The following is a 27082-nucleotide window of genomic DNA, read 5'->3' as shown; positions in this document are numbered from 1 at the left end:
AAAATAGAAAAAAAAAAGCTAGAAAAACCCAGTATCTGTGCTACCCTGTAATTTCAATGTTTGCATTACTGTTTATAATAATTCTAAACTTGTCATGTAAGCTGCTGTGAGGGATTAAGTAATTAGGATGTATTAAATGCATTTGAGGAGCTGGGTCACTGAAAGAGAGAGGGAGGGGGAATAGAAGCAGAGAGAGACAGAGAGTCAGAGAGATATATAAAAAAAAAATCTCTTACTCACAGCCTGATAGCTGTAAGGGACAGACCATCTCTAAAGATATTTCCTATTTTCAGATCGTCCCCTTTGATATTTACAACTGCAATGGGTGAGTAGAGATTGTGCATTGACAGAACGATGTATCAGGCATACGGAGGAGGATGCTCAGAACATATAGCGTATGGTATTCTAAATATACTTTAGAGATTAAAAGGTGGCAGAGGGGCCATTTTTATTTAGGAAGGTTTGTGTCTAACCTACTGGCTTTAGGATGGACTGCACAACAATCACAAAGCATAGAACTATATCCTGCACAATATTGATTGTGAATATTGTCTATATATTGTGATATGTTGTCTGTCCAATTAATGTGTTGTTATAGATTAACACATTAGGTGCTGAGCAGAGATCATTGGTTAAATAAACTCCATGCATTTATAATTATATTACCCTCTAGACTTGTGTTGGTTTATATTAGGGATAGCAAAGTCTTCAAAGGCCACATATACACCATAACACCATTATTTCCAGATATTATGTTGAGCTTGGCTGAGTGACGCAACAATTTCGTTATCTGATTACCTTAAAATTGGAGAAACCCCAAAACGCTGGCAGAACTACAAGCTTCGAAGTTGTGTTTAACGTTTATTTTTAGCTGTAAATAGAAAAATAGGATAAATTGGTAGGCATTGAGGGAAGCGGTCTGTTATTCAGGAAATGTGTTCTTATTTTATTATAGATATTTTGATCAAATATATTTTTGCGAAAGTAGACACTTTGCTGTCATTTATATGACGCCAATAAAATCAAACAGGGTTATTCACTAAAGTGAGATTTGTCAACAATTCAAGTGAATTTACAGTAAATTTTATTCCAAGTTGGCCAAATTGGAAACATAACGGACTTGGAGAATTTTTTCAATTCAGCTATTTTGGCCTTAAATGTGAAATCCAAATCCCTGGCCCTGCTCACTGTCAGGGTTAGTTGGCTAAAGGCTCAACTGTAATTGGAAACAAGGATCGTTTCAGTCAAAGGTCCTTTATGGCACGTTAGGTGAGAGATGGAGATTAAATGTCTTTGGTCAACATCTGACTTTTACACTTTGGCAAAATGACAATAATGTGAGCTATTTTAGGGGTTAGTACAATAATAAATTGTGATAGATTTAAGATCCATTTGTCTTACATTCTATTGTAACAGCTGATTTTCTGTAATACACAAATAAACTGTGCAGTATTTGTATTATAATATATTGTATGACCCTTGTGGATTTACAAAATATGAACTAGCTTTTGGGTCCTTATTTAATTTCCTTTTCATAGCATGTTTTTAATGCTATAATTAAGCTATTCTTGAGTTTCTCTGCCGCATCAAGTTTGACTATAAATAGTATCCAAAACAAGAAATTATCTTGGATGCAGCAGCAAAGTTCTAGGATCATCATGTATGTAGTCTACAATAGCCTATTGAATGCCAAAAAGAAAAAAAAATATTATTTCAAACATGGGATGCACAGTTAGCATATAACAATACAACAAAACAACATTTTGTGCATACATTTCTGTTAAAGTTTATTTTCTTAAAATGTAGTTTAATACTTTTCAGAAGTATACTTGTTCATGAAATATTACAGATGTTATCAAGTCGCTATTTAAAAATATGTAAAGAGTAATCACAATTCTTAGATATCTGTATCTTTAATAAGTGAAAACTACCATATTGACCAAAATGTGAAGCTATGTAGAAGTGCTTTGTCATCACTATATGCTCACGGCATGCTGTCAGATGGCATTGGCTCCATGATGGGCACTCAATTAATCTGTGATTTTATTAGGGGCAAAGCTAAGGAAAACAGCTAAGGAATTCAAGGAAGGATTACATTATCATCCATGCCAGTATAAAGAACTATACAATATTAGCTGTTTACATTATAATGTGGTAGAGGTTAAACAAAATGTATTTCTAATCGTAATTTTAAAGTCAAGAAGATTCTGTTCCCTTCTTGCAGTACAATTGGAAATTGATTGAAGATGCTGTCTTTGTCTTTTGAAATGAACGGTTAAACGTGATAATGTTATGTCTGTTATCAGTCTGTCATACCTTGCAGTACTGTACCTATCAAAAAGGCTTAATTGCATCAGATTCAACATTGTATATATACCTGTTTCTACAATATTCTAAAGAAGCTACATGCCAAAAAAAAGGTTGACCCCCAAAAAGTGGAGAAAAATATTGGTAGTCAGATTTCTCCCTTTTCCTTAAAATCTAAAGGAGCACTATAGGTCAGGAACACAAACATGTATTCCTGATCCTATAGTGTTAAAACCACCATTTAGATGGCTTGCCCACATTAGCCCCTTAGAAAGGGTTAAAACGTACCCTTTTCCCAGCATGACACGGGTCGGCTGGTGCTGCCCCCGCCTCTGACCCATCTCTTTGGCTGATTTCACCACAATTGATGATCTCAGCCAATTCAATGCTTTCCCATATCAATACAATTGATATAATACAATTGAATCAATACATCTCAATAAGGAACGTTCATCGTCTCCATGCAGAGTGTGGAGACACAGAATGGCAGTGCTACACACTGTGCAGCACTGCACCAGGAAGCACATTCTGTGGCCATCTGAGGAGTGGCCAATGGAGGTGTCCTTAGGCTATAATGTAAACACTGCCTTTTCTCTGAAAAGACAGTGTTTGCATAAAATGCCTGCAGGGACTGTCTACACTCACCAGAACAACTACAATAAAATGTAGTTGTTTTCATGAATATAGTGCCCCTTTGAAGTAAGCAGGATAGACTTACACAAAAGGTAAACTTTTTAATGATCAAAGTAAAAAATAATTGCTAGGGATATTAACAATATTGTCCTATAAACATATGATTTAAACAGAAGAGACATAGATGTTAGTAATAGTGTGGAAAGAGAGATGGGTTAACGGAAATAATTTTCCTGGTTAGTTGATATTTTCTAAATAAGTGATTTTTTTAAGCAGCGGTCTTACTTTTGAGAAAGGGTTCTAATTTAATTTAAGAGTGCCATGGAATTCCATTCAAGAGAGCAAAGAGTAGAAACTAGACTAAAGAGAATCAACTCTCAACCACCACTTTTGTTCAAACGCAATGTCCCCCTTCAGAAATTGATTTCTGTCAACTGGTGTGCATTTCTTGAAATATCTCAACTAACTTTCTAGTATGAAAAATAAAATAAAAAACACTTTTTCCAGTGCCACAGGTTCCTTTGATATGTGCCTGTTAGTAACAAGCAGTCAAAATATTGATTTTATCTGCAAATCAGGAATGTTATAATGGCTTATCTGGACGAAGGTGGTGACATTGAGGCAGATTGGTCTGGAGGGGCTCATACAATAAATACATTGTATAAAAAGATAAGACCTTATGGAGCCTGTGATTTATAAGCCATCAGGTAGGAATGTCATAAAGATTGAGAGTAGTGAAGCTAGTTTAATTGCCTTGGAAAGGCCCATAATATGTAGGTTTTTTTCTGTAGGGTCCTAACTGAATGTGACAGTGTGATAAGATTGTTGAGCATTTACAGGGGTTCAGATTTGTATTGGTTTGTCTTGAAGGTTACTGTGTTGTTTTTCAAAGCTAGTTACTCAAGTAGTGTTGGGCTGCAGATGTAAACAGAATGTAGAGACCTTGAGTTCTTGATGATACTGGTATTCCAAAAAGGTGCATAAACAGTCAAATGTCTTTGCCATTGGTGTAGCTTGCCATGAGAACGAAGATGCAGAAAGAGTGAAAAATAAATAAAAGTTCTGAGGAGTGGGCTGGACACATTCCTGTTCTTGTTATCCTTTCCAAATGCTTCACTTTATGTTTTTTTGTGTCATTATTGTATAATAGGAATATAGCCAGCCACCTTGCAGAGTGGGTCCCAATGGTCTAGGCCTCAAATGCGAAGACTTCACTCAGTCGGTCATGTTGATGTGAGCTGTAAAAACAATAAAATCAAGGTAGACAAGTAAATAAAAATAAATAACTAAAAAATAAAACAAGGACTCCAATCCAATGGCACAAAACACCACGGACTCAAATCACTCTTAAATCACCTGTTGAAGGATGGAAGAAGCTCAACAGAACTCTAATCCAGAGAAACTTCAAAAAACCTCTGATTGTGAAGCCTCCAGAAAGAGCATCTGGTGAAATTCTCTTTGGGTCACCTCAGCCTTCAGCCTTGAGATGGCTCCATCAGCCAAAATGGTCCAGGCAGGGTTACTGCCATGGTTTCTCTGCTGTTTTAAACATAAACCATTCCTTTCTCTGTGCCTGGGCTATTCAGCTGCTTTTAACAAACAGCTCCTTCATTACTTTTTCCACGGTTACTCACCTGGTTGTTAGTAGCCAGACCTGTTGCTAATCAGTGCTGCCTATTTAAGCAGCAAGTCCCAGTACCTCCTTACCCTTGCGTGGTTTCCTGTTTCCCAGAATACTTCTGTTTCCTGTGTATTCCTGGTTCCTGACGTTGCTGCTCTCTGTTCTCCTGATTCCGTCTCGCCTGACTACCCGCTTTGGTGCCTGACCCCTGCTTGCCTCCTGGACTTTGCTGTTGTTTTATTTAATTGTTTTACTATTTTTTATTAAAGGTGTTTTGCATCTGTCTGGTTCCTGGTCCCAAACAATTACATAGGATGGAAAAGATGGTGGCTCAACTTTTGATCTATGCTCCCGGTTGGTGGAATTGAAGGCTTCCTGACCTGATTCAGGCATTTATAATGAATAGTAAACTGATGATCTAGTTGTGCATGGATTCCTCATCAATGGCACTATTTGCATCAAATAAAAAGATGATGTGGCCATCTAACCATGAGCCACAACTGCAAGTTGTATTCAACACTACATGCATGGCTGTTCATATATGTTGTTAGCAGTAGTGTAAGTATCGGTAGGGGGAGGGGGGTAACTGAGCGCAAAAATTGGGGGAACTGTGCGGGTCCGGCAAGATACTAAAGCAGTTGCGTGAGTCAATGTCCACATCAAGCCACACACTGGAGTTTTCCCCATCTCTTTTTTCTGCTCAGGTTCTGAGAATATTCACAAGCTCAAGGGGCCCATCGGTGTCCCATGCACTTATGGACACCTGATGGTCATCTTTGATCAGGGGTCCGGTCAGGTATTATGACCCTTTAACAGGGAAGTTACCTTCCTAAATTTGTTTTGCCCCAGGCAACTGTAACTCTAGTGATTCCACTGGTTGCTGGTAGCAAAGAAATTAAAGTTGAACCAAACTTCTCTTCTTTTTATTTATTTAATATATTTTATTCTGTTTGCTGTATTCTGATGGTAAAATTGATAGATACCCATTTTGTGGCCTCCTTAGCTTTATCTGTACATTCTAGCAAAATGTTTTAATGAAATATATATAAACTTAGAATAACTACAAATTAATCTTCTCTGTCTCTATATGTTATATTAATAAACTGAACAGATACCGTATTTTTCGCTCCATAAGACGCACTTTTTTTCCCCTCAAAAGTGAGGGGAAATGTCTGTGCGTCTTATGGAGCGAATATGAAGCTTTACTTACCTGTCTTGCAGCGTTGGCCGGCAGCACAGGGCGCACCGCGGTAGTGGAACTTGAATTTCATGTTCCGGTTTCCGGCGGGACTGAAAGGAAGTGCGCACAAGCTGAGTGCGCACTTCCTTTCAGTCCCGCCGGAAACCGGAACATGAAATTCAAGTTCCACTACCGCGGTGCGCCCTGTGCTGCCGGCCAACGCTGCAAGACAGGTAAGTAATTATAGGACAAGGGGAGGGGGACAGTATGGGAGGGGGATAAAGTCTATGGGGAGGGAGGGGGGGAGATGGAAGTCTGTGGGGAGGGGGGCAGATGGAAGTCTGTGGGGAGGGGGGCAGATGGAAGTCTGTGGGGAGGGGGGCAGATGGAAGTCTGTGGGGAGGGGGGCAGATGGAAGTCTGTGGGGAGGGGGGCAGATGGAAGTCTGTGGGGAGGGGGGCAGATGAAGTCTGTGGGGAGGGGGGCAGATGAAGTCTGTGGGGAGGGGGGCAGATGAAGTCTGTGGGGAGGGGGGGAGATGAAGTCTGTGGGGAGGGGGGAGATGAAGTCTGTGGGAGAGAGGAGAAGACTATGGAAGGGGGGGACACTATGGGACAGGGGAGAAAAAAAATATTCTGTACAAACTGTCCCATAGTAAGAAACACTATGGGACAGTTTGATCAGAATATTTTTTTTCTGGGTTTCTTCCTCTAAAAACTAGGTGCGTCTTATGGTGAGGTGCGTCTTATGGAGCGAAAAATACGGTACTTCTTGTTTTAAAGCCAATTATATTACAAACATGAAAATAAATTCATGCATAAAATCTGAAAAAATGTCTCTGTAGAACTTGGAACTTGTAAAAAAATATGGCATAGTTTGCAGAGATGTCCGTTAGTGGTAAATATCCACTTATTAGTTTTGATCATGTATGAGTGGCTTCTATTGCATAAAAAGATGCAATATTTTCCTGAACATCATCAACAGGTTATGGGCAGTGATAACTCACCCAGACATATATCAAAACGATACCAAATATATTTCACCTTTGAATTACTTAAGTTGATTGCTTACATGACTAGACATTTATTATAGCCTGATTACCAGTAGTCCAAGATTATTACTCATCTTTGCTGATATTTAATCAGAAAGTAAATAAAGTTTTATGCTCTATTTTGGGACACATTACTACAGCAGCACCAATATAAAAAGTTTTACCCAACTGCAGATTATTAAATCTTACAGATAAAAGTAGTATAGTATAAGTGTAAGGTACATGGTGGTTTATAATATTTCTGGACAAAATCGCCAAACTTTTTTCCATTAACATAATTTATTGTTGTGCTTTGCTACTAATGTAATTATTTTAAAGTAACACTATAGTCACATTTAGATTAATTAAGTGGTTTTGGTGTATAGTTCATGCCCCTGCCATCTCACTGCTCAATTCTCTGCCATTCAGCATTTAAATTGCTTTGTTTATACAGCCCTAGTCACACCTCCTTGCATGTGACTTACACAGCCTTCCTAAACACTTCCTGTAAAGAGACATTTAATTTTTACACTTCATTTATTGCAAATTGTGTTTAATTTAGCATTTCTTACCTCCTGCTCTGTTAGTAGCTTACAAGGTCCTGCAAGAGCCTCCTGTGTGTAAGTAAAGTTCAAGTTACAGAGCAGAAGATAAAAATGTTTAAAGTAAGTCACGTCTAATTGAAAATGAAACCATTTTGTTTTCATGCAGGCTGTGTCAGTCACAGCCAGGGGAGGTGTGGCTAGAACTGCATAAACAGAAACAAAAACGTGTTTTCACGCGTAAATGGCAGAGAATTGAGCAGTGAGACTGCAGGGGCATTTTCTATACACAATTACACAAAAACTGCTCCATTAAGATAAAGTTGTTTTGGTGACTAAAATGTCCCTTTAACTCCACATTGTTTTGTATGCATGCAGTATATCACCATTTATCCAACAGCATACTGTAGTGTTGGATAAGTGACAATGATTTAAAGGACAAATCCCCTGATATTTTATTATTCAATATTTTAGTAATAAAATTATTTTATTTTATATTTAAAATAAAATGTTCCATGCACTATAGCTTCTGTGTGTATTAATGTGTGCTGCATACAGATTAGTAAATATCTATTCAATGCATCTCCTGGCCTACCCCTATTCTATAGGCATAGCCATTTTTAAGTCCTCTTTAGCCAGAAGCAGAGCTTATTCAGCCAAACTGTGCAGATTATCAAAAGCTAGTGTGCATTCACAAATACAGGCCAGATGGATCACTTATAAAACAGGATATCAACAAATCTTGCAAAAGAGCAACTAGATGCACCAAACTATAAAATGAAACACAGATAGCCAAAGGGAGCAAGACAAAACACACAGAGTTTTAACCCCTTAAGGACACACGACGTGTGTGACATGTCATGATTCCCTTTTATTCCAGAAGTTTGGTCCTTAAGGGGTTAAAAAAAATATAACATTCTGCTCAATGCAGAATGGCCTGTGTTACAGATACCCATAGATTACATTTTGATGTAGAAAGCGATTTGTTTGAAACAGTATCTGACCTTTTAACTGCACTTTGAGACTGTATTTCTCTTTAAAATGTAATACAATTTTGATTCCCAAAAATATGTATTTGAAAAAAAAAAATGGTTAAAGCATTAAAATCAGATATTGGTGTGTTACTAAATGAGAGCTATGAAAATACAAACATTTTAAATACTTTAAATATTTGTTTATAGCAAAAAATAAATTATGTCTGTAGATATCCAAATCACTACTAAAATAAAGTAAAAAACCTTACAGCAAATATGTGCTTGGATGATGGAGGATAAAATTCTAGCACAGTTAAATATAGTTAATGTAAACAAAGCCCGAGGCCAGATGGTATTTACCCATGGGTACGATAGGAGTTATAGAAATAGCAAAACCACTATTTCAAAAGCTTTCAGGATTCTTTTCTTTCAGGAATTTTACAAAATGATTGCAGAAAAGCAGACATAGTGCTTGCATTTAAAATTGATCAAAATCTCTGCCAGTAATTACAAACATGTGAGCTTAACATATGTAGTTAGGAAATAATTTGATGAGTTATTAATGGATTCATTTATTCCATTATTAATGGAAACATTTATTCTAGTTCAATAACATCCTTGTTTAAAATGTGTTCAAAAACTATTTGGCAAAAAAAAAAATCACTGCACCTTTAAAGCAGTTGTGTTATTTAATTATAATGAGGTTAAATTGTATTTATTATATTTTCATCCGGGGCATTAATACTACTTTTTAGACAAGAAAATGCTCTACTGATCTAGACACGTATCTCTTTTCAGCCTATGTAACTATGTAATGTGCAAACATTACATAGTTACATAGGCTGAAAGGAGATGTGAGAAAGGCTGAACTTTGACACATCTGTTTTTGCTGTTGATCCAAAAGAAGGCAAAACAAAATCAAAAAACAGTTTGAAACACGCAAAAAAAAATTGTAAAAAACATTGCATATGTCCAACTTTAACTATTTTCCTTTTATGGACCACTATAGTGCCAGGAAAAAACACTTGTTTTCCTGGCACTATAGTGCCCTGAGGGTGCCCCCATCCTCAGGGCCCTCCTCCCGCCGGGCTCTAGGGGGTAGAAGGGGTTAAACTTATCTCATCCCCAGCGCCGGGCAAAGAACTCTCCTCCTCCTCGGCTGAATGCGCCTGACGCACGCGCATTCAGCCAGTCCATAGGAAAGCATTCACAATGCTTTCCTATGGACGCTGGCGTCTTCTCACTGTGATTTTCACAGTGAGAAGCGCGGAAGCCCTCTAGCGGCTGTCAATGAGACAGCCACTAGAGGCTGGATTAACCCAAATATAAACATAGCAGTTTCGCTATGTTTATAGAAAAAAGGGTTAACCCTAGCTGGACCTGGCACTCAGACCACTTCATTAAGCTGAAGTGGTCTGGGTGCCTATAGTGGTCCTTTAATCTCTTCACTACCAAGCAGTTTGTAGAAAAAAACACTCCCAGAATTTTGGTTATTATGGAAAGTAATATTTAACCCCTTCAGGACGGAGTCAATAGTGCACGTTCTGATCAAAACAAAATGTAAACAAAAACTGGAATTTGCGCTATATGTCTGTTCAACCGTAGTTCCCCTCTTTCAAATTATATGCACCCACACTTATTATATATCATTTTGTTCAGGAGAAACAGGGCTTTAATCTATCATTAACTATTCATATATGGAACATAATTTATTATGAATAAAATAAAAAAAAAGGTGAGAAAATATTTTTTTTTAATTTGTATTTCCGTCTGCCATTTTAGCTGTGAATGTCATAATACTGTTAGGTTTTACTGCAAAAAAATGCACATATTTGTAATCAGCGATGTCTCACGAGTACAACAGTACCCCCCATTAACAGGTTTTATGGTGTTTTGAAAAGTTACAGGGTCAAATATAGAACATTCCATTTTCAAATTGAAATTTTCCAGATTAGTAATGTTACCTTTGAGACGGTGTGGTAGCCCAGGAAAGCGAATTACCCCCATAATGGCATACCATTTGAAAAATTAGACAAGCCAAGGTATTGAAAGTGGGGTATGTTTAGTCTTTTTTAGTAGCCACTTAGTCACAAACACTGGCCAAAATTAGCGTTCATATTTGTTTTTGTGTGAAAAAAGCAAAAAACTAATATTTGGCCAGTGTTTGTGACTAAGTGGCTACTAAGAAAGACTGGACATACCCCACTTGCAATACCTCGGGTTGTCTACTTTTGCAAATGGTATGCCATCATGGGGGTAATTCTCATTCCTGGGCTACCATACGCTCTCAAAGGCAACATAACCAATCTGGCAAATTTCAATGTGGAAAAAAATGACATGCAAGCCTTATATGTGACTCTCTAACTTTCCAAAACACCATAAAACCTGTACATGGGGGGTACTGTTATTCTCGGGAGACTTCACTAAACACAAATATTAGTGTTTTAAAACCGTAAAACATATTGCAACAATAATATAGACCATAAAAGTGCCGTTCGCTTGTAAAAAATGCGAAAAACGTCACTTTTACTTAAAATATCATTGTTGTAATACAATTTACCAGTTTGAAACACTAATATTTGAGTTCAGTGAAGTCTCCCGAGTAAAACAGTACCCCCTATGTACAGGTTTTATGGTGTCTTGGAGAGTTACAGGGTCAAATATAGTGCTTGCGAATTAAATTCTCTGCACTTTCTCCCTGTGTTGTCAGGCATGTCAATCAAATTTTAATTAATCAAATCACATAATTACGTTAAAAGATTATTTAAATATACACGTAGAATTTTAATATATATGCATTTATAGGTATTTAAATTCTACGTGTATACTAATGTAATCTTTTATGTAATTATATGTATTTATCTATATATATATATTTGCGGTTATTTGTATTTTATACATAGATAGATATATATAGAATGTCATTCTAAGTGTATTTTGTTACCGATATATATATATTAATAACAAAATACAGTTAGAATGAAATTACATATGCATATATAATTTATATTAAATTTTGTTTCAATATTTTATTTATTTATTTTATTATTTTATTTATTTATTATTTTAATTATACGTATTTATATATAATATATATATGTACATCTATTATATATATAATATATATACATATTATATATATGTAACGTCATTCTAAGTGTATTTTAATATTAATTTATATACTTATATTAATATTAAAATACACTTTACATGACGTTACATATATATAATATGTATATATATTATATATATAATATATATACATATTATATATATATTAAAATATATTTAATTTATTTTTAAACATGTTTATTTTATTTTTTTTACACCTCCTACCAGCAGGGGGACTGTCTGATATTTCAAACAGTCCCCCTGCTGGCAGATCCATAGCCAGCTATAGGGGGCCATGTGATCGCTCTTTGAGAGCGATCACATGGCCCCCGGGGGCCTCATTTGCCGGAGGGGGGCTGCCTGGGCTCTCAGGCAGCCCCCCAGAAGAGGATCGCGGCGGAGGTGAGTAGTTGCTGGCTCCTGGGGGCTTAAACCGTTACGGCGTTCCATGCCGCCGCAACGGCTTTAAAGCCCATTTAAAGCGCGACGGCATGGAACGCCGTAACGGCGTTAAGGGGTTAAATGTATTTTTAATTTCAGTATGCCTAGATAGCACATTATTTAATGAAAACAGAAATGGAAATTTTGTCTAGAGAGAATTTTTTTTTTTTTAAATCATTTATCGATAATGACATTACAGAAAGGAAAACAAAGATGTAAATAAAGAACATTTCTCAATATGTAACAGACTTTTTTTTCTAACATAATATATTCCTAACTGCCACAACAGTAATATATAATCCTCTCACCTATTCATTGTCCAATATTCATTCAGTTCTCAGTTGTGTGAGGATAGATAAGACAGATAAGACAGATAAGGCAGATAAGACAGATAAATAGGCTAAATAGGATCCTGGAATGAGACACCTGTGACAGGGAGGGGTGCAAAACCCAGGGGTTGGCCTAGAGTCTAGGCATAGGCAACCTTCGGCTCTGCAGATGTTTTGGACTACACCTCCCATGATGCTTTGCCAGCATTATGTGTGTAAGAGCATTATGGGGGATGTAGTCCACAACATCTGGAGAGCCGAAGGTTGCCTATCCCTGGCCTAGACCCACACAATTCTAAACATATGCATGTTTAGGTGAGTGCAGCCCTCCTGACTTTGTTTATAATTGTGGTCGTCTAGGCCAACCCCTGTGTTTTGCACCCCTCCCTGTCACAGGTGTCTCATTCCAGGATCCTATTTAGCCTTGACTTGCAGAGAGTCCCAGTAAGGAAGCATTTCCCAAGTAAGTGGATTAATCTCATAAGAGCAAGCATTAGGCTGCTAGAGTTGGACCTGCCAAGAATGGGGTACTTTGATGCAGTTGGCAGGCTTATGCAATGTATGATCATATAATGTAACCAAACCCCCATTATTTTTTACCTAGGTGAGGTGTTTTTAAATAGTACTATTTAGGATTTAAAATCACTGTTTAGTTGCTAAGCGAGTGCACTGGTTTGTATATTTTATTTATAGATATGTGTATATTTTACATGTTGTCACATTACCATGATATTACTCATACCATATCACCCTCACATTGCAGCCATATTGCCATATACTGGATACACACACAATACAAATGCTTATGATGGTTACTGTCTGTGGGTTGGTGCCTGCACCTAAGGATGCCTGTGTGTTTATGAGGCTGACTGTGGCAGGGTGGTTGTGGCAGAGTGAGTGTGACAGGGGGACATTGTCAAAGTGACTGTGTGTGAGGGGTAAGTGTTGGGAGTTAATCTGACATGGTGACTGTGCATGAGGGGTTAGTATGGGGGTAATGTGACATTATGACTGTGTGTGAGGAGGTAGCATGGTGGGTGACTTGACATAGTGACTGAGTGTGTGGGGAGTGAATGTGACATGGTTACTGTGGGAGGTGACTGTGGCCTGGTGACTGTGGGAGGGTTTAGTTTGATGTGACATGGTAACTGAGTGGGAGTGGGGGATAGGAGGATGTGACAGGGTGACTAAGTGTATGAGTGGGGGAGCAGTCATGTGACACAATGACAGTGTGTGTTAAGGGGATATTTGACAGTATGAATGAGTGTGTGTTGGGGCAATGATGTGACCGGGTGAGTGTGTGTGGGGGGGGGGTCTATTTTTTTTTATGTGGGCAGGCTGTATTCCCGGTTCATCCTTCCAACACAATGCTCATTTTTTTTAAGTTGCACCCCACACCTACTTACCTTTTAACAGTGAGGGGGCTCTGATCCACATTTCCTTGTAGTGCAGAGGTTCCTTGGTGGTCCAGTGGACAGAGAGCAGACCTCTCGGAATGCCCCCTTCTGGTCTCTAACTGGCAGGGAGCACTTACAGAGAGCTGTTCTGAGTCAGAGGGGTATTAGTGCAGACCCTGGCAATTGTGTGCATGACTGCTGCTTTGAAATGGTTAACAATAACTGTAGTCTCTGTATTTTGAAGCCAATGTGCAGTCTAATAATTAGTCTTTGCATGTAAATCAAATGACTAGTAAAAATCCAAATAAATCACATCAGCTGCGAGACCATGATCTATATTTCTACTGACTGTTTCATAGAATGCAAACTTAATTTGACATGTTCTGTTTTTCATAAAGTCACGTTGATTCCTACTAATAAAGTCCTGAATATTATACCTTAATAACCCTTCAAATAATTTCCCAACCACAAATGTTAAACTCCCAGGTCTGTAATTAATCACTGTTGCACTTTATCCTGTGACATTCAATCACATTAGCTGTAAGGTTTTTATAAATGTGATTTATGCCATCAGACATGGTTTCTTCTTTGTTACTGAAAAATCATATGTAAAATCTCTGCCTTTTCTGGATACACTTTTTCTATACGCATCCATTTCTGGGGTTTAACCGTTCATTATTATTATCATCATTAATTTTCTTACAATTAAAATATACAAAAAACATTTTGTTGACCCACCTGACTTAATACTCATTCTTATTTTTTGTATTTACCTTGCTACTTATCCACATTATTTTTATTTTCTTTTGTATTTTTATGGGTTTTAAAGCATTTGATAATTAGATGTTTGTCTCTTTGAAATATCTCACTTCATAACAATTTCTATTTCCCACAATATTATGATCACAAGTTATTTTTGTCAAATGAATGCAGCATGCGTTATTGAGTGACATGTGAGTGCTATATGTGCCATCATTCAAGTTTGAGCTGTGTTGTGTTATTGTTTATACTGCTTTTTAGAACATGACAGGTGCATAGTCATATGGGCAGGGGAGGGATCATGAACCTAAACCCAGCCAACCCAAGACACCGACACTCATGGGTATGGGTCAAAAATGTCAACAGCTTTAATGAAGAAAAATAATAATAACTTACAAAATACAACTAAAATAAAGGTCATTACCTGCCACACCCCCAACATTATATCCCATATTTAAATCAAAGCAATGACCCACAACATAACACAATTCACAATATATAACAACCATATAAATATAACGTGTAAAGTGTCCAACATTCATCAGTTTCACCTGGTAGGGGTATACACCGAACGTTCTGAGCCACCAACGGACTCGAAACCTACCAAAACTTGTACGAACAGTGTACCCTTTAACCAATAAACTAACTGCCCTTACTCTTATATTAACTAAGGCCCATTTTCCTTAATGCTCCTTACCCAACCCCGCCGCTGTGGCCAAACAGGAAAAAATGGCTACAAAAAAGGGAAGGAGGGACTAACTTTGCAAGGTAAGGAATTAGAATAATGGATCCAAAATGGCTGACCCTTTATCAGCCAACCCCCAAACACTAACCCACCAATCCCCACTATTGCTCCTGCTCCTAGCCCGCCTCCTAGCCCTGTCAGCGGGCCCTATTCCCTAAACTGCACTTTCTCCATGGGCTTTTTAATCATCTAATAAAAACATTACTGTTTCTGCACAGCGCCCCTTTAATATCTCTCTCTATATATAAATGAAAAGATAAAATATACTCTCAGGTGCTAAAAACCAAGCATCCTAAACACAGGTTTTTCCTGTACCCAGATCTTTTTCTGCATCACCAAACCCCTCCCCCCCCCCCCCCCTCCTCCTGCATTTTCTGGACTAAATAAAGTTTGATGGTGATCTGTCATAAATGAAACATGGAGGGTATATTTTTGTGCACATTTGTGAAAAACAAGAAAATGTGTGGCTTAAACTAATTAAGTGATAGTTGTGAAACTATATATATATATATATATATATCTCACATGACCTATTTTTAGATTAGAGCAAATCAATTAGCCATGTTGTTTGGTAGCCATTACTGTAATGATAAAAAATATTAAAATGTGTTTGTCTATAAAAGCTACATTTCTTGACAAACACGCTTAAAAATGGAGTGATGTGCTCTGCCATTTGTAAAATGTAGACCATAATCAGCTGGTCAAATTTTGAATATTTTTCATAAAAATACATGTTTTTAATTTACTTCTGTATTTTCTCTATGCCATTGTATTCACTATATCCATGCTTTTATGCCTCTAGCACAACTTGCAGTTTTTTTTTTTTCTTTTGCTGAACCTTATTCACTTCACTGAACAAAAACCTCGCAAGAGCTGTCAGACAGATTCAATTTGTGGTTCCTTGGCTGTGAATTCTAATTAGGTTCTCCACTACTGACACTTGCACAGGCTAAATGTAGGATGGTAACAACCTAGGCCTGAAATAGACCCATGATGCACTCCTTAATTGCATTTAAACAGAATTAAAACGAACTGCAACATTGATTTAAAATGGGCATTCCAGCTCTTTAGTGGCATAATGTAGTGTTTTTCAATTCCAGGCCTTCAAAACCACAAACAAATAGCGTTTCTGACAGAGCACAGGTGTGCTATAATAATTGAACTACTAATTAACCGACTCTTTCCAAATAAAAGGAAATGTCACCAGCAAAATATTTTGTAAATGTGGAATGAAGTGAAGGTGAATTTGCTCCGTTCTAATTTTAGTTCAGTGTGCTCGTCAATCTTCTCTGCTCATTTATTGTATATCTATGTGGTACTGCTCTCCTTTCCTTGAAACAAAGACTAGTCACTCGACTCTTAAGGCCCTACCATAATAGACATTCTCTGCAGATAATTCATTCATTAACATCTCTTTAGTGACTCTGTCTACATTATTTGTTTGTGTGGAGGGGAGGGGGGGGGGGTTGTTATGGGGGTTATTATATCCTGGCTAGAGTGTAGCATAACAAAAACCATTGCATGAGTTAGTGGAGTGGATTGTTCTCTACACATATACCATTAAGGCAGCAAAGAGTTGTAAAATACACTGCTCTTTCCTGTGGTGCTGAAAAGGCAAAACAAATTATATGGACACTATAGTCACCCGGACTACTTCATCTCAATGAAGAACTTTGAAGGCCGAAGTGGAGAAGGGTTCCATGTGAACAGCAGTTGAACATGGGTCAGTCGGTTCTAAGTCTCAATGAAGTGGTCTGGGTGCAGTGGTCCTGTCATTTTAACCCTGCAATGGAAACAATTTAGTTTATTATAAAATGCAATTTTTACAATGCAGGGTTAAGTCTATATCTCAGTACGACAGCCACTAGAAGTGCATCAGTTACACTGTAAAACTCGGTCACATGATGCGGTAACTCATAGGAAAGTATTGAAGTCAATGATTTACTATGAGAAGTATTGAATGCACATGCGGCACTTGCCCTGCATTTGCATCGGATCCTTAATGCATTGGATTAGACCAGGCTTTCCCAAACTCCGGCCCTCCAAATGTTGCTGAACTACAACTCCCATGATTCTTAGCCTATTTCATTCATAGAATCATAGGAGTTGTAGTTCAGCACCATCTGGAGGGCCGAAGTTTGGGGAAGCCTGGATTAGACCATCAGCAGAGGTGGCCATGGTACCTCAATGACGTTGCAGGAGACATAGAGGTAAGTAGTGCTGAGGGAGTGCTGGAAAAAGTGAGTATATATTTTTTTTTATATATTTTTACTGCAAATGGGCAGAGGCACTATAGATACAGGTTTATATTCCTAACGCACTCACAAGAGTAAAGCATTGAGGACTAAGGAGGATCCCACAAGACACAGGGATCCTCCAAAGCAAGAGCTTAATTTTTCTACAGCTGGGTTACAAATGGTAACTTTAAGTCTGCTTGCTAATGCAAGAAGTTTGTATAGGAAAATAGGGGAGCTTAAGATATTGATATACAAGGAACAGTATAACATAATTTACAGATTTTACTATTAACATGACATAAAGTCATGATTTTATTAATGACATGGAGGCGAGTATTATGCTGCACTCTTTCTTTATTTACCTCAGCAGCAAAGAAAAATAACATTAAATCAGTATAAAAGAAACCAGTAAATAACATGAGGTATATCTTCCTAGCAACAGGAACAGCCAATCAGCATCCTCTTTGTAGCATAATAGGCAGTGTCCAGTATACAACTTCCTCTTTCTTGCGATCCCGAACAAGGACAACAAATCCAAATAAAAAGTGGGCTCCAATTAGAGGGTATACGAGCCTTAAACGGGATCTCAAAGTCAAGCTGGAAGAGAAAGGAGAATATGGTAATATCCAAGTATAAAACTGGATTCATGCATAAATTCGCATTACATGGAATATCATATATATATATATAACATGAAATTCAGTTTAGTCAAACCTTAAGCTCTTGACTGTCATTAACAAGGATAAAACCCAGTAATCAAAAAAGACTTACCATGAAGTCAACTTACCCAGAGAAGACCAAACCTCCAGGGATGGGAGGGAGGGATAATACTCGCCTCCGTGTCATTAATAAAATCATGACTTTACGTCATGTTAATAGTAAAATCTGTAAATTTTATTAAGACACGGAGGCTCCTATTATGCTAGTTCAAAGCTGTGAAATTATGTCTCCAGTGAAGTGTTGAATAGGTCTAAAGTAGAAATCATGGAATGTAGACTCCGAAGACCAGCCGCTCTCATAATATCCTCCAAGCGACAACCAATCGAGGAAGCCTTAGAAGCCATTGCCCATCGAACCGAATGAGGCACAGACACATAGGTATCAATACCTGCTAGAGACATAACGTATTTGACCCACCAGGCTAGAGTAGACACCAGACGATGCGACTTTTGGAAGGAGATGAAGAGTTCCTGTTTCAAAGGATTCCGTAATGTAGTGGAACGATGTTCACACACCCATTAGTATGCAACAGGGCAAAGGAGAGATCTATTAGGGAAAACTCGGTAAAATTGATTTTAGAGGAGGTTTTTGTCCTCCGTGAAATGTCAAAGAGGACACCTTCTGGAGTAAAGGAACGAGCAACCACCTCAAGAGTTCGTACGTCAGAAAAACCTCCTGCAAGAAAAAAAAATCAAGACAATAGAGACGTCCCACAAGACAGAGTATCGTGGTAAGGGTGGATGAGCAAACCATATTCCTCAGAGAAGTCAATATATGACAGGATGTCAACCGACAGGCATCCAATTGAAACTTTGATGGCCAGCAGAAGTGGACGATCGGTAAGGTCCACAGTGCGATAGGCTTTACCTTCATCATAGAAGTCAGAAAAATGGAGGACAGACATAAAAGGAGCCGATCTGGGATTTAAATTTAATTTCATGCACCAACTATGCCATCTGCTCCAAGCATATTTATAAGCCTGTCTCGTGTTGGGTGCACCCTTGATAAGTTGGGGAGTTGATTGCGAAACTCCCTTGACCGACCAAGGTTCCCTGAAATAGACTACACTATGAGATGCAAGAGACCTTGGAGAACAAGGGGATGAGGTACACCGTCCCGATCCTGAAGAAGGCACTTGAGAAATGGAAGGTCGATAACCCTCTTCGTAAGAGGAGAGAACTATGGTTGGGACGGCGATAGAGGAGCCACGATCAGCAGGTGTCGGACTGGTGATATCGATGGAAAGGCAACAGGGAATCAGTGCAAAGGGCAAAAAATCGTAATTCCTTGGAGAAAACATTCATAGCCAGTGTTATCGGATCTGGTCTCCAACTGAAAAAACTGGAAAGTTGAGCATTCAAACGAGAAGCGAAAAGATCTATTTGCAATAGACCACATAGGTTCCAGATGTATTGGAAGACCATGGAATCCAAGTGCCAGTGGCTGGAATCTCTGAGTTGGCGTGAATACCAGTTCGCCGTAGTGTTGGAGAGACCTTGAATATATTCTGCCGTGACTGAAATGCTGTGTCTCAGGCAAAATTGCCAGCAATCACGAGGCATGTAGGTCAGAATTTTGTATTTTGTGCCTCCAAGTGATTGATGTAGCGGACTGCTGACACGTTGTCCATCTTCAGAATGATAGCGCATTGGGCTTGAGTTGGGGAGAAACTGTGGACTGCAAAGGAACCGGACAAATGTTCCAAACAATTGATGTGGAGTGTCGATTCCAGGTTTGATTATCTGCCCTTGGTGGAAATATTTCCGCATTGAGCACCTGTCAGGGTACCTGCGGTCTCTACCTCCGAAAGAGGTAGAGACTTAGCTGTTCCTCCATCCAGACGGCCTGATGGCTCCCTTCCCCACGGTCTATCCGGTCATGCAAGGCCGGCCGCGAGGGAGTGACTGCCTTTTACATCATCTAGGCAGGAAGTTGTCATCAGGACACTCCTCCGGAATGACCTGTCACTCAATTGCTGCAGGACCAATCAGGACGCCTCGGAGGCGTGGTTACTGCTCTGAACAGGGTATTTAACAGAGCTTCGTTCATTAGCTCATTGCCCTGTCGTGGTTCTAGCTTGTTCTAGTCACTCAGTGCTTGTGTATTCTATTATCCCTTTTGGTTTTGACCCGGCTTGTTTACCTTACTCTGCTTATCTCTGTTACCCTTGATTCGGCTTGTCTCTCGCTTACCTGTCTTCTGTTTCCCTCGACCTCGGCTTGTCTTTGACCATTCTATACTGTACTACTTACGTTAGTCCGGCCATTCTAAGGTCCGGTATACGTATCTGGCTACTGTTTGTACTCTGCGTGTTTGATCCCTGTCCCGATCCTGACATTACGACAGGGCCAATGGATCCTGCAAGTACAAACAGTCAGCTTGCTTCTCCTGATCCTAGGTTTGAAGCCATGGATCACAGAATGGATCAGATGGCGCTTGCGCTACAGGCTCTATTATCTCGTGCCAATAACCCACCAGAGGAGATACGTAATACCCCTGTTTCTCCTGTCGGTTCAGGTCTAGAGGTAGCCACAGTGGGTGGTTCTTCTCGCATTACCCCCCCAGTACGCTATGGTGGGGCTCCTGAGAAGTGTTGCGGTTTCTTAAACCAAATTAGTATCCATTTTGAATTGCAACCTCGCTCTTATCCTACAGATAGGGCAAAGGTAGGATTTATTATCACCCTACTTATTGAGAAAGCTCTGAGATGGGCCAACCCATTATAGGAGAACGATAACCCATTAGTTTATAACTATAACGCCTTTGTAGCTGCTTTTAGAAGAACATTTGACCCTCCAGGTAGAAAGGTTAATGCAGCCAGATTACTGTTGCGTCTGAAACAGGAGAACCGAACACTGGTGGATTATGCACTAGAGTTCAGGTCTCTGGCGTCAGAGGTCAAGTGGAATGAGCAGGCGTATATGGATGTATTTTTGAATGGCTTATCTGAAGTAATCCTTGATGAGGTTGCTACCAGAGAACTCCCTGAGAATTTAGAGGATTTAATTTCGTTCATCTCTCGTATAGATGAACGTTTAAGAGAGAGACAGAACACTCGAGAGAGGAACCGGAGACCTTCTTTTAGGTTAGCCCCCGCTTTTCCAAGTCCTGACTCCACGGTATCTTTGCTTCCTGAACCTATGCAGATAGGGTATACCCGCCTCTCTGAGGAGGAAAGACAGTACAGGAGAAGAGAGGGTTTGTGTATGTATTGTGGAGCTAAGGGTCATTTACTCTCAAACTGTTCTAACCGCCCGGGAAACGCTCGCACCTAAGTCTCTCTAGAGGACAGGCCTTGGGTGTTTCTATTTTGTCCTCTACTCCTAATTATAAAGATCACAGGCTTCTGCTACCAGTTTCCTTAACTTGCGGGAGGGAAGTAGTAAGGGCTATGGCTTTGATAGATTCCGGTGCTGCTGAGAATTTTATCGACCAAGCCTTTGCTAGTGAAAACAATTTCCCATCCCAGCTAAGGGAGACACCCTTGGCCGTTGAGGCCATAGATGGTAGACCACTACTAGACCCTGTTATCTTTCGTGAGACCATACCCATTGAGTTAAATGTTGGTATCCTACACGTGGAGAATTTATCTCTTCTGCTCATTTCGTCCCCTTCCGTTCCCATAGTTCTGGGGTACCCATGGTTTAAAGAACATAACCCTATTATTGATTGGGAGTTAGGGGAGATACTCTCGTGGGGCCAGGGCTGCCAGGATCGGTGTTTGGGCAAGGTTTCTCCATTAGCTAATATTAACATACAGGAGAATCCTACTCAGTCCACAGAAAGACAAATACCAGACCTTTACCTAGACTTAAGGGCAGTGTTTGACAAGAAGAATGCCGATTCTTTGCCGCCACACAGGTCATTTGACTGTAAAATTAAGCTTCTACCCGGGACTATGCCTCCGAGGGGACATGTATATCCTTTGTCTGTTCAGGAAAACTCGGTTCTAGAGGAGTATATTCAGGAGAATTTAGAAAAGGGATTCATCAGGAGGTCTTCTTCTCCGGCCGGGGCGGGGTTCTTTTTCATTAAGAAGAAGGATGGCACGCTGAGACCTTGTATCGATTACCGAGGCTTGAATAAAATAACTGTCAGAAATGCCTATCCCATCCCACTGATTACCGAGTTATTTGATCGTCTTAAGGGTTCCAAAATCTTCACCAAGTTAGATCTCAGAGGGGCTTACAATTTGGTGAGAATCCAGCAAGGTCACGAGTGGATGACGGCATTCAATACCCGGTATGGCCATTACGAATACACTGTTATGCCATTTGGACTATGCAATGCTCCTGCAGTATTTCAAGAGTTGATTAATGAGGTACTTAGGGAGTTTCAGCATGATTGTGTTATTGTTTACCTGGACGACATACTAATACACTCTAAGGAGATTGAGACTCACCATAGACAGGTCAGAAAGGTGTTACACAAACTTCTGCAACATGGTCTATACTGCAAACTGGAGAAGTGCAGTTTTGATCAGTCTCAGGTAGACTTTCTTGGGTACGTGATTTCTGGGGAAGGTTTTAAAATGGATCCTGGTAAACTCCAATCTATTTTAGACTGGACTTTGCCCAAAGGACTCAAGGCTATCCAAAGGTTTATTGGTTTTTCCAACTACTATAGGCGCTTCATTAAGGGTTACTCCTCTATCATTGCGCCTATTACCAATATGACCAAACAAGGGGCTGATACTAAGTTCTGGTCTGAGGAAGCTCTTGGTGCTTTTAAGACTCTCAAGGAACTTTTTGCCTCAGCTCCCATTCTAGTTCATCCTGATACGACTCTGCCTTTCTTGCTCGAGGTCGATGCTTCTGAGACAGGAGTTGGGGCTGTTCTGTCTCAAAGGTTAGGGGTGGATAAACCGTTACACCCTTGTGGTTTCTTCTCTAAAAAAATTTCTGGGCCTGAGAGCAGATATGACATCGGGGAGAGGGAACTGTTAGCGGTCATTAAGGCTTTAAAGGAGTGGAGACATTTACTGGAAGGGACACTACACCCTGTTACTATCCTAACGGATCATAAGAACTTGTCTTATATTGGGGAGGCTAAGCGCTTGTCTGCCAGGCAGGCTTGCTGGGCTTTGTTCCTCACTCACTTTAATTATGTACTTACGTATAGACCTGGTTCTAAGAACTCTAAAGCCGATGCTTTGTCTCGTCAATATGAACCATCCACTATAACTGAACCACTTCTGTCCTCCATAGTTCCTAAGGGGAATATCATTGCGAACACGAATCTCAGGATTCACTCTCCATTGCTTTCTGAGATCATGAAGTTTCAGCATTTGGCACCCAAACAGACTCCTGGGGATCGACACTTCGTTCCTGCCGCTCTCCAACTGGAGGTGCTACGCTGTCTCCATAACAGCAAGGTGGCTGGGCATCCTGGCATCCGCAAGACTTATGCGCTGGTCTCTAAAGATTTTTGGTGGCCTGACTTACGCAAGGATATTAAAGAATTCATCGGGGCATGTGAAGTTTGTACCAAGACCAAGCTACCCCATTCGCTTCCATGCGGATTTCTGCACCCTTTAGAGGTTCCTGAAAACCCTTGGTCCTGTCTGGCAATGGACTTCATTGTTGATTTGCCTATCTCTAAAAAGCAGACTGTCATCCTCACTGCGGTAGACAGATTTACTAAAATGGCTCACTTCATTCCCTTACCTAAACTCCCATCTTCGCCCGAATTAGCGGAGATATTCGCCAGGGAGATTTTCCGTTTGCATGGGATACCTTCCCAAATTGTCTCTGACAGAGGCTCCCAATTTGTTTCCCGTTTTTGGAGATCATTCTGCTCCCAACTAGGCATCAAATTGAATTTCTCCTCTGCCTATCATCCTCAGTCCAATGGAGCTGCTGAACGCACTAACCAAAAAGTTGAACAATATTTACGTTGTTTCGTTTCAGAACACCAGGACGATTGGGTCGGTTTGATTCCTTGGGCGGAGTTTGCACATAACAATCTCATTTGTGATTCTACGCATTCTAGCCCTTTTTTCTTGAATTATGGCTTTCATCCTTCCATCCTTCCTTCGGAGTCTTCTTCTCAAGGGATACCATCGGTGGATGTTCATGTTGCCAATTTAAGAGAGTTGTGGGATCAAACTCGACAAATCCTTCTGCACAATTCTACGCTGGTTAAAAAACACGCTGACAAACGTAGAAGGGCAGCACCGGTGTTTGTTCCAGGCGATAGAGTATGGTTAAGTACTAGAAACATTCGGTTAAAAGTGCCGTCCATGAAGTTTGCTCCTCGATATATTGGACCTTACAGGGTACTGTCTCAAATTAACCCAGTTGCGTATCGTTTAGCGTTGCCTAATGCCTTACGCATTCCTAATTCATTTCATGTTTCCTTGCTAAAACCATTAATATGTAACAGGTTCTCCTCCACGATCGCCCCTCCCCGCTCAGTTCAGGTGGAGGGTCAGGAGGAGTATGAGGTCAATTCCATCGTTGATTCTCGAATCTCCCGGGGGAAACTGCAATATCTGGTCGATTGGAAGGGTTATGGTCCTGAGGAGAGAAGTTGGGTACCTCAGGAGGAGGTGCATGCTCCCCGTCTCCGCAGGGCGTTTCACTCTCGATTCCCTTCTCGCCCTGGTGTATTCCGCCCGGTGGGCGTATCTGAGAGGGGGGGTACTGTCAGGGTACCTGCGGTCTCTACCTCCGAAAGAGGTAGAGACTTAGCTGTTCCTCCATCCAGACGGCCTGATGGCTCCCTTCCCCACGGTCTATCCGGTCATGCAAGGCCGGCCGCGAGGGAGTGACTGCCTTTTACAGCATCTAGGCAGGAAGTTGTCATCAGGACACTCCTCCGGAATGACCTGTCACTCAATTGCTGCAGGACCAATCAGGACGCCTCGGAGGCCTGGTTACTGCTCTGAACAGGGTATTTAACAGAGCTTCGTTCATTAGCTCATTGCCCTGTCATGGTTCTAGCTTGTTCTAGTCACTCAGTGCTTGTGTATTCTATTATCCCTTTTGGTTTTGACCCGGCTTGTTTACCTTACTCTGCTTATCTCTGTTACCCTTGATTCGGCTTGTCTCTCGCTTACCTGTCTTCTGTTTCCCTCGACCTCGGCTTGTCTTTGACCATTCTATACTGTACTACTTACGCTAGTCCGGCCATTCTAAGGTCCGGTATACGTATCTGGCTACTGTTTGTACTCTGCGTGTTGGATCCCTGTCCTGATCCTGACAGCACCCTAACCATGCAAACTTGCGTCGGATTTGATTATCAAATCTGGAGCTGTTCAAAATATGGTGTGCTTATTCCAAGCTTCTATGTGAAGAAGCCACCATTGGTGTTCACCCTCCGCTTCTGAGTCCAGAGTTACCATATCTGTGTATGATGCGCTGCCCTTGAGATAAAGTTTGTAATCGTTGTAGGGCTCGATAGCCAAGAAGACCTGGAAAAATGGCCTGTATAGATGCCGGTAGAAGGCCTAACATTCTCAACAGTTGTTTGAGAGAGAGTTGAGAGGTTGCTAGTGTTCGCCTATCTCCTTCTCGATATTGGCTAATTTTGCCAGTTTGTAGAGTTTGAAGGGTAGAATCTACAATAATCCAATATAACCCAGAAATTTGATTTGTTGCGTGGGAACGATAATGGATTTCTCCCAATTGATCAGGAAGCATAGGTTCTCTAACAGAGTCAAAGTCCATGCAAGGTATGTCCGGATTAATTGAATAGACTGAGCCAGAATGAAAATGCCGTCTAAATATATTATAAGACGTGAGCTTGGTGAAGCACCATGGAGCCGAAGACAGTCCACATGGGAGGCACCTGAACCTCTATTTACTGCCCTACCATGTAAATTGCAGGAAGTTCCCGATCTTGATGTTGTACTGGGATAGGCACTGTGAGATATGCATCCTGCAGATCCAATTTGCCCATCGAATCTGCTGGTTGGAGAAGATCCCGTAAACAATGCCCTTCTTCCATCTTGTAAGTGCGGATATGCTCATAACTATGGAGCTGTCTCAAATTTATCACTGGACGGATACCTTTGCCTTTTTTGGGAAACAAGAAAAAGTTGCTTACGTAACCCAGGGTATGTACCGGAATCTCTACGATTGATTGTCCACTGAGTCTGCGTCTCATTGGGAAAAAACAATTTCCCTTGATGGGGAACATTGAACAGGTAGATAAAGGAAGTCTATGCAATACCCTTTCACATTGTGAAGAACCTAAGCATCTGGTGAAATGAGGGATCATACGTGGGAAAAATGTGTGAGCCTGCCCCCCACTATCAGTAAGGAAGAATGGAAATTGTGAAGACTTCTTAGGAGCACCTCTTAGGCCACTAACAACCCAGGGTCTACCACTTTGTGGGAAGGAGGTTGGTATAGTGCATTGTTCAAAGAAATCGGCTCGGCAAGTATAAGAGCCTTGGTTCTGTCTAAAAGAACTTCTGTTTGTTTAGCAGGACAAAGGAGCCCAATTCTTTTACACAGTTGTCCCCAAAGAGAAAACCTTTTGCCTGTGTTATCTGGCTTGTTCAGAGCCATAGTTAAACGTTTGGGCTCAATCTTGAGCAAGATCGATTTGTGGCGTTCTGTGACAACCGCATTGTTGGCGTTGCCAACTTAAATCACTCTCTGGATCTAACCACATAAGATGGCGCAATCTAATTCTAGATCATCCTCTACTGCTTCAAAGATCTTGGCTGCTGAGCCCAAGATGCCCAGGATTTTATCCCGACCCTTTTGCAATGAGAATCTAAGCCTTTAGATGGCTTCCATCCTGTCTTACTCAGGATTTGAATGATCTTAGGATCGACTGATAGCGTTTTACATGAGTCATCAGGGACTGTTCGGCATGGCCATTCAGCCCGCCATTTATTTCACTTTGCCTGCTCAAAAGGCTTGCGTACTCTGGATGCAATATACTTGGCTACATGGTCTGAGGAGACCAGTGGGTGACATAGGTCGTCAGGTTCGAATAGGGGTTCACATTGAGTGTCCAAGATCCTATTGGTGTCCCTGAGTCCACATAATCTACCTAAATCTTGGTAGGTTTAACAGGACATGTATCCCAAACGGGATTAG

General features: G+C 40.3%; 1 protein-coding gene across 3 annotated transcripts in view; it reads left to right on the top strand.

Annotated features, from left to right (window-relative positions):
• The first annotated feature begins 235 nt into the window (after positions 1 to 235).
• Positions 236 to 27082, top strand: part of LOC134575744 (rap1 GTPase-GDP dissociation stimulator 1-like) — a 195030-nt gene continuing 168183 nt past the window's right edge. For all 3 annotated transcript variants that reach the window (XM_063435133.1, XM_063435135.1, XM_063435132.1), the window contains exon 1: positions 236 to 325. Coding sequence is in view for 2 of the 3 variants with exons in the window: in XM_063435135.1 (XP_063291205.1) it covers positions 322 to 325 (4 nt within the window). In the remaining variant the exon portion in view is untranslated. The remainder of the gene's footprint in view (positions 326 to 27082) is intronic.

Source organism: Pelobates fuscus, chromosome 10 (genome assembly GCF_036172605.1).
Source record: "Pelobates fuscus isolate aPelFus1 chromosome 10, aPelFus1.pri, whole genome shotgun sequence".
NCBI lineage: Eukaryota > Metazoa > Chordata > Amphibia > Anura > Pelobatidae > Pelobates > Pelobates fuscus.
This window is presented reverse-complemented; position numbering and strand designations above follow the sequence as displayed.